At 58.1% G+C, this 13,454-nt stretch overlaps 1 protein-coding gene across 1 annotated transcript; it reads left to right on the top strand.

The window, feature by feature from the left end:
• The first annotated feature begins 37 nt into the window (after positions 1-37).
• Positions 38-8,338, top strand: MAP3K11 (mitogen-activated protein kinase kinase kinase 11). The gene is made up of 8 exons (XM_023738207.1): positions 38-776; positions 5,380-5,560; positions 5,922-6,070; positions 6,172-6,347; positions 6,473-6,716; positions 7,210-7,323; positions 7,909-8,044; positions 8,136-8,338. Exons 1-8 carry the CDS (start codon positions 38-40, stop codon positions 8,263-8,265), a joined length of 1,869 nt encoding a protein of 622 aa, XP_023593975.1. The 3' UTR covers positions 8,266-8,338.
• Positions 8,339-13,454: the final 5,116 nt, after the last annotated feature.

The raw sequence follows: 13,454 nt of genomic DNA on the forward strand, positions 1-13,454 counted from the left end.
AAGGTCCCCCCCCACACCCGGACGCCAGCTCCCGGCCATGGAGCCCTTGAAGAGCCTGTTCCTCAAGAGTCCCCTGGGATCTTGGAATGGCAGTGGCAATGGGGGCGGCGGGGGTGGTGGCGGGGGCCGGCCGGAGGGGTCCCCGAAGGCAGCGGCTTATGCCAACCCTGTGTGGACAGCTCTGTTCGACTATGAGCCCAATGGGCAGGATGAACTGGCCCTGCGGAAGGGCGACCGAGTGGAGGTGCTGTCCCGGGATGCGGCCATCTCTGGCGATGAGGGCTGGTGGGCAGGCCAGGTGGGCGACCAGGTGGGCATCTTTCCATCCAACTATGTGTCGCGGGGTGGTGGCCCGCCCCCCTGTGAGGTAGCCAGCTTCCAGGAGCTGCGGCTGGAGGAGGTGATTGGAATTGGGGGCTTCGGCAAGGTGTACCGTGGCAGTTGGCGGGGTGAGCTGGTGGCCGTGAAGGCGGCTCGCCAGGATCCCGATGAGGACATCAGTGTGACGGCTGAGAGCGTGCGCCAGGAGGCCCGGCTTTTTGCCATGCTGGCGCACCCCAACATCATAGCCCTCAAGGCCGTGTGTCTGGAGGAGCCCAACCTGTGCCTAGTGATGGAGTACGCGGCCGGGGGGCCCCTCAGCCGGGCCCTGGCCGGGCGGCGCGTACCACCTCAAGTGCTGGTCAACTGGGCCGTGCAGATCGCCCGTGGGATGCACTACCTGCACTGCGAGGCCCTGGTGCCCGTCATCCACCGTGACCTCAAGTCCAACAACAGTGAGTTTCCGGGGGCGTGGCTGGGGGGGGCACGGCCCAGGTACACACCTACTGCCAGCACTCAGCTGAGCCCATCTGAGGGTCTGCTGGAGGCATCGGGGAGTCCCAGTTATCCAGGGTACCCAAGGGCCCACACTGGCCCCCCAGAGCAGAGCCAGACACCCAGCAGAATCGGTTACACCTTCCTGCCCTGGTCCCAGGAGTCCTTGACCTGCCCGCAGCTGCAGTTTGGGCCATGTTTAGATCTTCCAGGTGGGCCATTAGCGTTTTCCCCAAGCATGGCCAGCACCTCATGGATGTCCCTGGATGCTAGGGTCCTCATCCCTTAAAGTTTGTTTGTGAATTTTGTGCCCCGTCTCCTCTTGCTCAGGATGGGCAGCTCCCCCAGAACAGAGAGCTCAAAGGGGAAAGCTGTGGTGACCAGCGGGGACCAGGGCTGGGATCCTGGCCCCCCTCCCTTCCCGGCTGCAGGATCTCTAGCTAGTTGTTTCCACTCAGAGCCTCAGTTTCAGGTTCTGTAAAATGGGGTTAATGATACCTCCCAGAGTGACCACGAGGGTGTAGTGGCTTAACAGACCAGGCAAGCTCTGGCATGTGCTGCTTGGCACACAGTGGGTCCTCAGCCAGCCATGCATAGACATTTGAGGGTTGGATCATCAAGAGGGTCTAGCTGGGATCAGTGCTTGGCGTGGGCGTGGCTGGGCTAAGGGGACACGGCCATTTCAGGACACCCACTCACCCCATCATGGGCCCAAGACAAGCGAGGGGTAGGCTCAGGAAGGCTTCCTGAAGGAGGCAAGCTTCACCCCAGGCTGTGAGCAGGCAGAGTTTAGAGGAGCACCCAGTAGCATGTCCGGGCAGGGCCTGACAAGAGCAAAGGCACAAAGGCAGGACCAAGCCCAGCAGAGGGGCCCCCAGGGCTGGACCCTGCTGGAGCCCCAGGCACAGGCTGGAGAGCCGTGGAAAATGCAGGAGGGGGCCGGAGCTCGGTGGAGTCACTGGAGAGGCATGGAAGCTTGTTTTTTGTTTTTTTGGTTTTTTTTTTTGAGTGGGGGTATATTTTGAGCCTCCTGGCCTGGCTAACCATGGATGAGGGGCTTGAGGGGAGCAGAGCACCAGAACCCAGTGATATCTGGGTCCTTGCCAGGGTTGGTGGGGTGGGGCAGGCACTCATCCTAGGCTAGAAGTCCATGGTAGGGGGTACCTCTCAGCCTGACCCATGGGCCCCAGCCATGTAGGGACCCCACTCCCTGCCCCAGCCTGAGGGGGATTCCCCAAAGGCCGGGGGGAGGGGACTCCCATCCTATGTTTTTCCTCCGATTTCTTTCCAGAAAAAAATGGAACAATAGTCCAGGCCCCTGCTCCCCACCCTCCCCACAGCTTCCTGCGTTTCCTGCTGCCCCTGAGCCGGCTTCCTGCCCCTGCTCCAGCTCCTGCTCCCTCCCTGGCCCAGCTGCCTGCAGGGGAGGAAAGAGTTGGGGGGGTTTGCCAGAGAGGAAGAAGCCAGGGATCGCACCCACACTTGTCCCAGTTCCCTGCTTCCCTCAGAGTCTGGGTGGTGGTGGAGGAGGGCAGGCAAGGTAGCTGCAGCCTCCCTGAACCTGGCATGCCACCTTACAGAGACCCAGTCCTAGGCCCGCGGTGCTGTCTGTGGGACGGGGCGGGGGGAGTCCCTGGGCTGGGGGGGCCCCAGCAGGAAACAATGCCGTGATTTTCCTGGACAATGGGGGCCTTGTGAGGAGGCCTGGCGGGGAGTGGAGGGCGAATTCTCCAGGCCCACGAGTCACAGGACTGACCAGCCAGCCCGGCCTGGGCCTGACCTCCCCCAATTCTCCCCCAAAGGATCCCCCTCCCATTTGGGGACCTAGCCAGACCTCCAGAAAGGAGAAGTAGGGCCCATGGGAAGGAAGCGGAAGAAGTGTGAGCTGCCTAGGCCACTCCCGAGCCCCACAGAGGGCAGTCTGGCGGGAGGGGCCAGATCCCTTTCAGAAGCCAAGGATCCAGTCTTGGTCTCCAGCCCTGTTCCCTCTGAGGGCCCTGACCTTCCCTGAGGTCTACATCAGACACCAGCACAGCAACTTGGGTTGGCACAGATTCAAGGCATGGGCAGGCAGCTGGGCTTGGAGAAAAGAGAATGCAGGTGAGGATGAGGCTTAGCAGATGTCAGGTAGAGTTGGAGAAGATAGCAGAAAGGCCGCAAGTGCAAGAAGCTCTGAGACTTTGGGTGAGTTGATGCTCCTCTGGGCCTCAGTGTCCCTAACTGAAAAAGGAGGAGACTGGCCTTCCAGCCTTGAGATACTGGTGCAGAAAGTGCTTCGCTGGTCTGTGGGTACCACGAGTGGCTGGAGACCAGAGTAGAAGTGGCAAGGCTTGGTCTTCAAGAGGACAGCTGAGCCCTGGCACCACAGGTGGCAGGAGTGCCCCACCCCAGCACACAGACACCTTTGCCTGGTCCAACTCCACTCACAGGACCCAGCTGTTGCGGTGCCTCTTTGGAACGAGCTTAAAAAAAAACAAACCCGTTGCCCTCGAGTCAATTTTGACTCATAGCAACCCTATAGAACAGAGTAGAACTGCCCCATAGGGTTTCCAAGGGTGTCATATTTACAGAACCAGACTACCATATCTTCCTCCAGAGGAGTGGCTGGTGGGTTCGAACTGCCGACCTTTCGGTTAGCAGTGGAGCGCTTAACCGCTGTGCCCCCGGACTCCTTTAGAACAAGCTTCTGTAGGGCTTACTAAGTAAGTGGTCGGGTTCTGAGCCTCCAGCAGCCAGGCAGAGGCTGCGGTGCAGCCAGAAGTAAGGCAGCAATAGAGGATGGAGGGGAGTGGATGTGAGCGATGTTAGCGGCAGAATCTTTGGGGCAACTGCATTTATTAGGTTCCTGCTAAGTGTCAGACTCCGTGCTAAGATGATAAAGAGCGTTATCTCATTTAATACGACAACACAGTGAGATGGGTTTTGTTGCCAACCTCAGTTTTATTAACCGTTTGGAACTCAGCCCCGTTTGGTTGAGAGGAGCGGGTGGATTGCAGGGCCATTCCCTGAATTAGGAGTACTTGTGGGAAGATTTGCCAGGCGCGGTGGGATGATGAAGGTGATTACTGAGGGCGGGTGGACATCTGGTGGGGGTTCTGATGTCTGACTCAGAGCTCCCGAGGTAGGGATGCTGGTGGGCAGGGGGTAGCAGGCACCTGGGAGAGGCTGACAGCTGGAGGGAAAGGGGTTGGAGGTTGAGGAAGGCTGGGCTCTGAGGAGCACCAACCTTGAAAAGGCCAAGGGTGAGGAGGCCCTGAAGGATACAGCGCAGTAGCAGCTGGAGAGGCAGAAAGAGTCCCAAATGGAGACCCTGGAAGACAACACACGGAGTCTGGCAGGGAGGGGATGGGCAGCAGTGCCAGATGCCCCCGTATGGGCCAGGGTGCCCTCTGCCAGAGGGTTGTGGCTTTAGGCCCGGAGGCCTCTGATGGGCCCGGCCCTGGGCTAATTCTGCCACCTCCTCTGAGAAGTCTTCCCTGACTCACAGGCGTGTTAGGTTTCCTTCCCCTCTGCCCACCCCAGCACCCTGTGGGACCCCCATCACAGAACTATCCCCCTGGGCAGGAGAGCTGGGAGTGTGCCAGCTATGTTCTGAAACCTAGTTTACTTGCATACCACTTGCAGTCGGCTGTAACCACAAAGGTAGAGGTACCCGTTAAGACCCTTGATGATTCTAATTTTGTCCTCTTTCCATTTCTCCAAAACATCTTCTCTCATCTGAGCCATGTTTGTCCTGGCCAGAGATCTGCAAGCTGCTGCCAAGTCTGTCCATCCACTCCTATGTTTGTCCCAAGCTCCTCCTTTCTAGCCAAGAACCATCACTTTTTTAGCTCCCTCCCTTTCTCTTCCCAGCCAACTGCATCAGTAGATATCTCTTGGGGCCCCAGCCCCCCAAAAAACCAAGTCTTTCCCCCGGGAGTGACTGCACCAGACATGATGTGATGTGGGCACTGGGGGACCGGCTGGGCTTTCTTTCTCACCAAGGGGTTCCCTCCTGCTCCTCACCTGTGGAAGGTTCTAACTCACACTCCTGCCTCAGCAAAATGACAAGACACGTACAGTTTCTCCTGAAATCACTTGTAAATGATCACAGCCACAGATGCCAAGAGACTGCCATATTTTCAGTTTCTATTGGTTAGCAGCTGAGCTCTTAACCACTGTGCCACCAGGGCTCCAATTCAATGCAGTTGTAGGTAGAAGTTAGAACACTGGCTTTGGAGCCAACAGACCTGGTTGGGATCTCAGCTTTACTTGCTGTGACCTTGGTTGGCCAAATCCTTCCTTGTTCAGTTTCATCATCTTTAAAATGAGGGTAATAATATCTACCACATAGAGACAGTGTGTAAAAGCCTGGCCTCTAGTAGACCCTCAGGAAAGCTTCCCCAGCTCTATTGTTTTTGTTTGATTCCTACCCTACCCCCAGCTGTGAGCTCTCCAGGGACGGTCTAGACTCTTCACCTCTGTGCCCCTGGTACCCAGCCAGGATGTCTGTCAGCTCCTCCCCTGCCCTCCGCCCCCCGCCTGAGCCTGAAGCACCCACAGCCTGCCCCTCCTCTTCCCCAGTTCTGCTGCTGCAGCCCATTGAAGGTGACGACATGGAGCACAAGACCCTGAAGATCACCGACTTTGGCCTGGCCCGTGAGTGGCACAAAACCACGCAAATGAGTGCCGCAGGCACCTATGCCTGGATGGCTCCTGAGGTCATCAAGGCCTCCACCTTCTCGAAGGGCAGCGATGTCTGGAGGTGCGGCCTGGGCAGGGGCCCGACAGAGCCAGTTATGGGACTGCAGAGGGCAGAGGTGGCTGCCAAAGCCTTGGCTGGGCAGATGGGCTGAGCTCAGGGAGAGGGACCCGGACTGTTTCTGACTTCTTGTTGCTTTAGGGCAGGGACGGATTACCCAGTCAGCAAAGTAAACACGGGTTTAATTGTGCTTACTAATCTGTAGTGCACACTTCACATGGGTTTCACCACAATTAAGCCCGGGCTACCTTGCTTGCTGTAAGCCGGTGCATACCGTGCTTCCTGGTTAATCCTCCCCTGCTTTGTGGTGAAGTGAGGATGAGTGGGCAGCGAAGGGGACACAGACCTTCTGTCTCGCCCACAGCTTTGGGGTGCTGCTGTGGGAACTGCTGACCGGGGAGGTGCCCTACCGTGGCATCGACTGCCTTGCCGTGGCGTACGGTGTGGCGGTTAACAAGCTTACGCTGCCCATTCCATCCACCTGCCCAGAGCCCTTCGCACAGCTCATGGCCGGTAAGGGGGCGGGCCAGCGGGGAGGGGAGGGGCACCTTGGGCCAGGCCACACCCACCCACAGACCCCGTCTTATTGTCTCCCCCCCACGTCGTGCCCCTAGACTGCTGGGCGCAGGACCCCCACCGTAGGCCCGACTTCGCCTCCATCCTGCAGCAGCTGGAGGCGCTGGAAACGCAGGTCCTGCGGGAAATGCCGCGGGACTCCTTCCATTCCATGCAAGAAGGCTGGAAGCGCGAGATCCAGGGCCTCTTCGACGAGCTGCGAGCCAAGGAAAAGGTGCAATGGGTCCGGGTTCCGGAGCTGGGAGGAGACGCTGGGGAGGAGAGTCTCCCGGGTCTCTATGGGGCAGAGTTAGTGAGGGGCGCTGGGCTGACCCACCGTCTGCAATGCCCCGGGCGCAGGAACTACTGAGCCGCGAGGAGGAGCTGACGCGCGCGGCGCGCGAGCAGCGGTCACAGGCGGAGCAGCTGCGGCGGCGCGAGCACCTGCTGGCGCAGTGGGAGCTAGAAGTGTTCGAGCGCGAGCTGACGCTGCTGCTGCAGCAGGTGGACCGCGACCGGCCGCATGTGCGCCGCCGCCGCGGCACCTTCAAGCGTAGCAAGCTCCGCGCGCGCGACGGCGGCGAGCGCATCAGCATGCCACTCGGTAAGGGGCGGCCCAGGCACGCCGCCCCGTCATTGGCTGCGGCCGCTCTAGGGCGGGGCCGCGGGGCCCATTGGCTGCGTGAACAGAGGGGTGGGGTCAGGCTTTTCGGCTGGTCGCTCTGGGATTGGTTTAGGGTGGTGGTGGGTGGGCCCGTGAGCTGAAGGCCGAAGGGGTAGGACCAGGATTGTTTTTTCTGTCTGTGGGCTGGTTCAGGCGGAAATATTTGCATATCGGTCTGGGAGTGGCTGTAGGCGGGAAAGGGCGCGGCGCCTGGCAGTTCTGGGAAGCCCGAGGGGCGGGGCGGCCCGGCACAGGCATCTCCTGTCGGCCGCGCTTCTCAAGGTGGTGGGGGTCCCCCGGCTCGCTTTGGGAGCCAGGGAGGCAGTGGGGCTGGCCCCAGTCACACATGGCCTGGAAGCCGGCTGAGGCCCCTCCGGGATGAGGTCTAACTCCCCTTCACCGCAAATCTGCCCCTTGCTCCCCCCACCCCCAGACTTCAAGCATCGCATCACCGTGCAGGCGTCGCCTGGCCTTGACCGCAGGAGAAATGTCTTTGAGGTTGGGGCTGGGGACTCGCCCACGTTCCCCCGGTTCCGGGCCATCCAGTGTAAGAGCCCCATGCCCTTCCCTTGTTCTTTGAGGTGGGTCTCACCCACTGTCTGCGCCTTCCTCCCTGCCGCTTGGCTTCTTCCCCTCTCCTTCCATACTGGTGCCCCTGAGTCCCCCAAGCAGCATTTTGATCATTATTTTAATCAAACACTTGTTCGACACTGTCGTTCATTTCCCTAAACGCTCTGCTAATATTAATTTTGTGGTTTTTCACAATAACCCTGTGAGATAGATATTATTATTATTAGAGATGGGAAAAGGGAAAAAAGTAGCTTCCGTAAGTGTCACGCAGCTAATTAATGGCAGAGGCAGAACTACCCCCCAGACAGTTTGCTCCAGTAACTACTAAGCAGCCACTGTGGGCTGAAGGATGAGACTAGATGCCCCCGGACCCAAGCCCACCTCCCCGCCCCAGTGCTGTCCTGATTCTCTGTAAACCAAGACCCACTCTGAGAGAGGTATGAGGCCTGACCGGCTCCCCCTCTAAGCACTTGCTCACAGAACCTGGCTGTTGTAATGGGGGAGGGGAAACAGATGGGGCTCCTGACATCAGCTCAGACTCCATCCATTCTGCCCCACACAGTGGAACCTGTAGAGCCTGGCCAGGCTTGGGGCCGCCAGTCCCCCCGGCGGCTGGAGGACTCAAACAATGGAGAGCGGCGAGCATGCTGGGCCTGGGGCTCCAGCTCCCCCAAGCCTGGAGAAGCCCAGAATGGGAGGTGAGTGGCTGAGTACTCACCACCCCCCAGCACCACCTGCCTCCCCACAGTCCTGAGATTCAGCACCCCTCTGTTCCTTCCCCCCCACCAGGAGAAGGTCCCGCATGGACGAGGCCACGTGGTACCTGGATTCAGATGACTCATCCCCCTTAGGATCTCCTTCCACGCCCCCGATACTCAATGGTGAGTGGCCCTGTCTCCTCCCAGCAAGATCTTGCTGAGCCCCTTCTGTGGGCTCCATGGGGAGGCATTCTCCTCATTCCAGAGACAAGGAAACTGAGGCTAAGGCAGGGCAGAGCCAGGTCAAGAGCTGAGGTCTGACCTATAGACCCACGATTGAGCTGGATGCAGCCCAGGCCTTGGGGCCCAGAATCTGGTTCCCTTGTTCAGGCCTGGCCTGCAAAAGGACCCTTTCCTAGTGCTGTGACCACCCCTGTGCCTGCAGTGGGCTCTAGGGAGAGAAGAAAAAGAATGATCCCTCTTTTTGGTACCAGAGGGAAGAAAACTGCCCATGCAGGGCAGAGCCAGACATGTGGCTTCCACACCGCGCTGCCCGGAACACCTTCTGCGGCCGTACATGGGGGTGGGGATGTGAAGGCTGAGCAGGCAGGGATCCAGGGCCATTCCAGTACATCTAGGGCAGCTCTGAGCTTTTATGATTTGCATGATGATAGCAGCACTTCCTGTGTGCCAGGCATTACATCCAAGCAACAACCCTTTGAGAGATGTGTTATTATTATCTCCATTTTAGAGATGAGGAAACTGAGGCTCCGGGAGGTCAGGTAACCTGCCTAAAGCCCCCAGCTAAGGGTTTGAACCCAGGGAGGGTTGGAGCCCATGCTTAGTGAGCTTCCTTGGAAGCTTTCACTTGAAGAAAGGGTTCCTCACGTACAAACTATTGGGAAGCCAGGGGGTCGTGCACAGAGCAGGACTCCTGTGTCAGGGATGAGGGTCAGTTCAGCACTGCCCGGCCTTGGCAGAGGCTAGAAGGTTGCACCCTCCCATATCTGTGGGTAACACTTTTCTATGACAACCGAGGGACCATCTTTAGAGCCCCAGCCCTATCTGTTGCTCACAGCCAGAAGGCAGGACCCAGCACAGCTACTCTCAGACCAGAATCCTGGTCAGCAAACCATTTAGATTTGTTCCTCCTGCCCCCACCCTAGTCTTCTCCTCCACAGTGACCCTGAGCCACATTCCAGAGTTAATCTCTGAGGCTGGTAATAGCAACTGGTAGCACTTACTGGGCACCTCCTATGTGTCAGGCAATGCCATAAACTGAGTGTTATTATTAGCTCTGTTTTATAGAGGAGGAAACTGAGACACAGAGATGTTAACTGGTTTGATGTAGGACGCAGAGCAGAGCAGAGTTGTGAACCCAGGTCTGTCTGACTGCAGAAGCAGGGCTCTGGATTCCTGTCTGCTGCACCGTTTCCTGCTCCAGCAGAGCACTCCCGCAAGCTGGGTGTGCAGCAGGGTTGAACTGAGATTTGGACGGTCAAGGAGGCTGCTTGGATTCACTTACTCTAGAATGTTCCAGGCCAAAGGGTCAGTGGAGATCTTGAGGCCCTGTCACCCCGGGTGTGTAGGTCAAAACAGGCCCTGGCCGCACTGTGAAGAGCCCTCTGGCCTTGTCCTCCCTGAACTCCTAGCGGATAGGGGCATAAGAGTCTGGGCCCCGTACTTAAGTTTGTCTCCTTGTCTGAGTGGATGTCAGGACTGCACCAGCCCAGCTGCTGTCTGAGTGCTTGGTTTCCCTAGCCTAAGCCCACACTCAGCTGCTACCTGAGCCCCACCAGGGTGCATGACCTTGATCTCCCAGATGCCTGCAGTCAGAAGCCTGGCTGAGAATCAGAGATTGGGACCTCACGGAGAACCCAGACCCTGTGAGACTGTTCCAGGCATAAGCCCCACCATCGGGGAGCCACATCCCCTACCCCACTCCCACCTGGATATTCTGACCCCTGGGGAGCTGCATGTTGGTGGGTGCAGTCAGCCTGCACTGATGAGGCATATGGGAAACTGCCCTGTGATGCATGTCACGGGAGCCACTAACTACCACATGACATGTCCTCTCCATGAGCTCTCACAGTAGGAATTTCATCTTCATCTCAGAGTCAGGAATGGTTGTGCTGCTTCTCCTAACCAACAGGACTGCCAGCTCTTACTACCGTGAAGCTTACAGGCAAATGAAAAGCTTAGCTGAGTTACCTTGGACAAGTCACTTACCTCCTGGAACCTCAGTTTCTCAGGCCATTGCCTGCAGGAACTTCTGTCCATTTTCATTTTGTATTTGTTAGGTGCCATCGAGTCAATTTTCAACTCATAGTGACCCCATGTGACAGAGTAGTACTGCCCCACAGGGTTTCCTAGGCTCTCATTTTTACAGGAGCAGATCACCAGGGCTTTGTCCTGCAGAGCCGCTGGGTAGGTTCAAGCCGCCAACCTTTTAATTAGCAGCCTAGCACGTAACCATTGCACCACCGGGGCTCCTTTCATTTTTGTGTAGTGACCTCTACCTCCCATTCCATCTTCACTTCCCTTTGTCTCATTTTTCTTGCTTATTTTAAACTCCCTGTAAATGATCAGTTTCCTCACCTGTAAAATGGGGATAATAGTGATTGCCTCATGTGGTCGTTGCCAGGATTATAAGAATAGAGTCTTTCACCACGTGTGAAATGCATTTTATGACCCAGACATGAGCAGGACATTGACCTGACCTCAGGGAGCTCCTAGTCTGGTGGAGGAGGCAGACTCACAAATAAGCACAGTAGAGATTCGTAAGAGCTGGGGATGAGGGTTGTACACAGCGTAACAGGAGTGATAACTGCACAGCTTTGGGGCATTCTGGGTAGGCCTCACAGAGGAGGTGATATGTCACTGGATATTGAATGTGAATAAGAGATCACTGAAGACCAAGTGGGAAGGGTGTGCTGGACAGAGGGAACGGTGTGTAACAGGCCCCAGGCCACAGGAAGAGGACCTGACGAACTGAGGGAGAGAGATGAGAGCTAGTGGGTCTCAGGCCTGAGATGGGAGGGGGGCAACAGGCCTGCAGCCCCAGCACATGGCTCAGCAGATGTGTATTGAATGAATGAGTGAATAAAGCTGGAAAAGCAGGCAGGAGCCAGCTCAGGAAGAGCCTGGGAATGGTGGGAAGTTTTTAAGCAGAGTTCCATCTTACCAAAGTCGAGAGCCCATGACCTTGGGACCAAAAGGAGAGTCGCTCGAGTGGCCTCAGCAGAGACAGTGGCCAGGTTAGGAGCAGGCAGCCCACCTATGGGCTCAGGCCACCCCTGGAAGGATGGGAGGCGTGAGCTCCTGGGGCACTCGGACCCCACCTTCTCTGAGTGCTCCCAGTCGGGCATCCCAGGACCGTTGGGCTGGTGGAGTTGGGCCTTGCAGGCTGCCCGGTGGGGGGCGGGAGGGGCACTGGAGCCCCTTCTCGTACGGGGCTGCCATTTCCGACGTGCTGTGTCTCGCTGTCTCCGGCTCTCTCTCCTGTAAAGAGAGGATGCTCTCTGACAGGGAGGTGGCAGGGGGTCTGGACCTTGTGACAATCTGCCTTTTACCACAGGCCCCTGTGTCCTGCTGTTGGGAGGGTAGTGGGCACCAGAGAGATGGAGGGAGTCTCTGGAGGAGGCAGTCCTGAGGAGCAAGGGGAGTGAGGGGACCTGATGAGGGTAGAGGGAGATGAGAGGAGATGAGGAGGGGAGCCTGCCACCACTGGAGATGGATCTAGCCCATGAACCATGAACCAATGTTAGATTCAGGGAATGGGGGACATGAACAAGCTCAGAGTGGGAGCCTTCTGGGGAGCACCTGCATCTAGTGTTGACAGGCCTTCAGGTTGCCGTGGCAACACAGGCCTTTCTGCGGCCTTCCACTGAGGAAACAGGCCCAGGTAGCTGCTCGCGCTCCCCCACAGGTGGAATAGATTTGTAGGGACATAATTTATCATGTTGCTTGGAAATAACAGACGTAATGTAGCAGGTTTGAATTTTAGAAGAATCCCCTTGGCCCTCTAGTCACAGCGGCCAAGGGGGTGTGAGACGAGGGGCAGAAAGACTGGGCAAGGGGTGTGGCTGAGAGCAGGGACTCCGGGCCAGGCCCTGGCTCATAGTAGAAGCTCACTTTTCCCAGCCTTGATGTCTTCCGGTTGACATCCAGCCCAGTGCTGCACTCCCAGGCAGATATACTCCATGCTTGGCCCAGGAGGAGGGAAAGGCAGAAAGGGTGAGGCCAGGGAGGGCTTTGAGAGCCCGGCCGGGGAGCCTGGACTTTTCTTCTCGTGGCGGTAGAGAGCCAGGGTAGGTTCTAGAGCCAAGAAGATACCTAACAAAATTGAGGCTTGTGGGAGGCCCTCCTAGATCCCCTACCTCCTCTTCAATGATAGGTTCCCCAGCCCCACCCCGGCGTGGTCTAGAATGGAGTCAAGCCAACCCTGGGCCCACAGAGAGGGTGCTGATTTCTTGAAATCCTGGGGAGAGTCCAGTTGGGAAGAGCCGTGGCTCTGTGCCACTGCCTGGAGTGAGGCCAGCTCCACCTCTCACTGGCTGTGCAACTTTAGTCTAAGCCCTTAATCTCTCTGAGCCTGGAAACCCCTGAAGTGTGAGGATCAGACTACATAATGCCCTAAGTTGTCCAGCCTGGGCCTGGCGTATACACGTGCTTTATAAAACTAGCCCTGACCTCTGTCAAAGCACTATTCTCTCAGAGCCTCAGTTTCCTGACCTCTGGAATGGGGATGCGTGCCTCACAGGCTGCTGTGTGCCTTCACATTGACCTGTGCACCCCATATAAGCTACCACTGTCATCAGCGCGGGTGGGCAGAAGGGCCAGGGCTGCCCAGCCCAGGAAGGAGGCAGGCGCGGAGCACAGGGCACTGGCACAGTCACTGGGGCAAGTCCTGTCCCTGGAGCTACGTGGTTGCCCACCACGGCTCCCTGTCCAGAGCCACCCGGACCCCTGGCTGGCTCTGAGTCTTGCATTCTCCCCACGCCCTTCCACAAACGCGCATGCGCACAGCGGCGCAGACGCCCAACCTTCCTGGGCTCCAGGCGGAACAGCCGGTGCTCGCCTTGTCTGCCAGGCTTTGCTCCCGCCGAGAGGACACTGCTGTCCTTGCACCTCCATCTTCGGAGATGTGGGTGGGCAGGGTGGAGCTGGACTTGGGAAGAGTGGAGCCAGGGGATAGAACTCAGCCCTTGCTCTAGGGGTGCTGGGGGCGGGGGCGGTCCCTGAGACCCCGCCCACAGACAGCCCCTGAGATCGAAGTGGGTGTGGCAGACTCGCCTCACCTGTGCCCATCCGACTGGCAGGGAATCCCCCGCGGCCGAGCCCGGAGCCCGAGGAGCCGCGGCGGGGCCCAGCGGAGCGCAGCGGGGGCAGCAGCGGCTCCGGGACGCCC

The sequence above is a fragment of the Trichechus manatus genome, unplaced genomic scaffold (genome assembly GCF_000243295.1).
Source record: "Trichechus manatus latirostris isolate Lorelei unplaced genomic scaffold, TriManLat1.0 scaffold00113, whole genome shotgun sequence".
Lineage (NCBI taxonomy): Eukaryota > Metazoa > Chordata > Mammalia > Sirenia > Trichechidae > Trichechus > Trichechus manatus.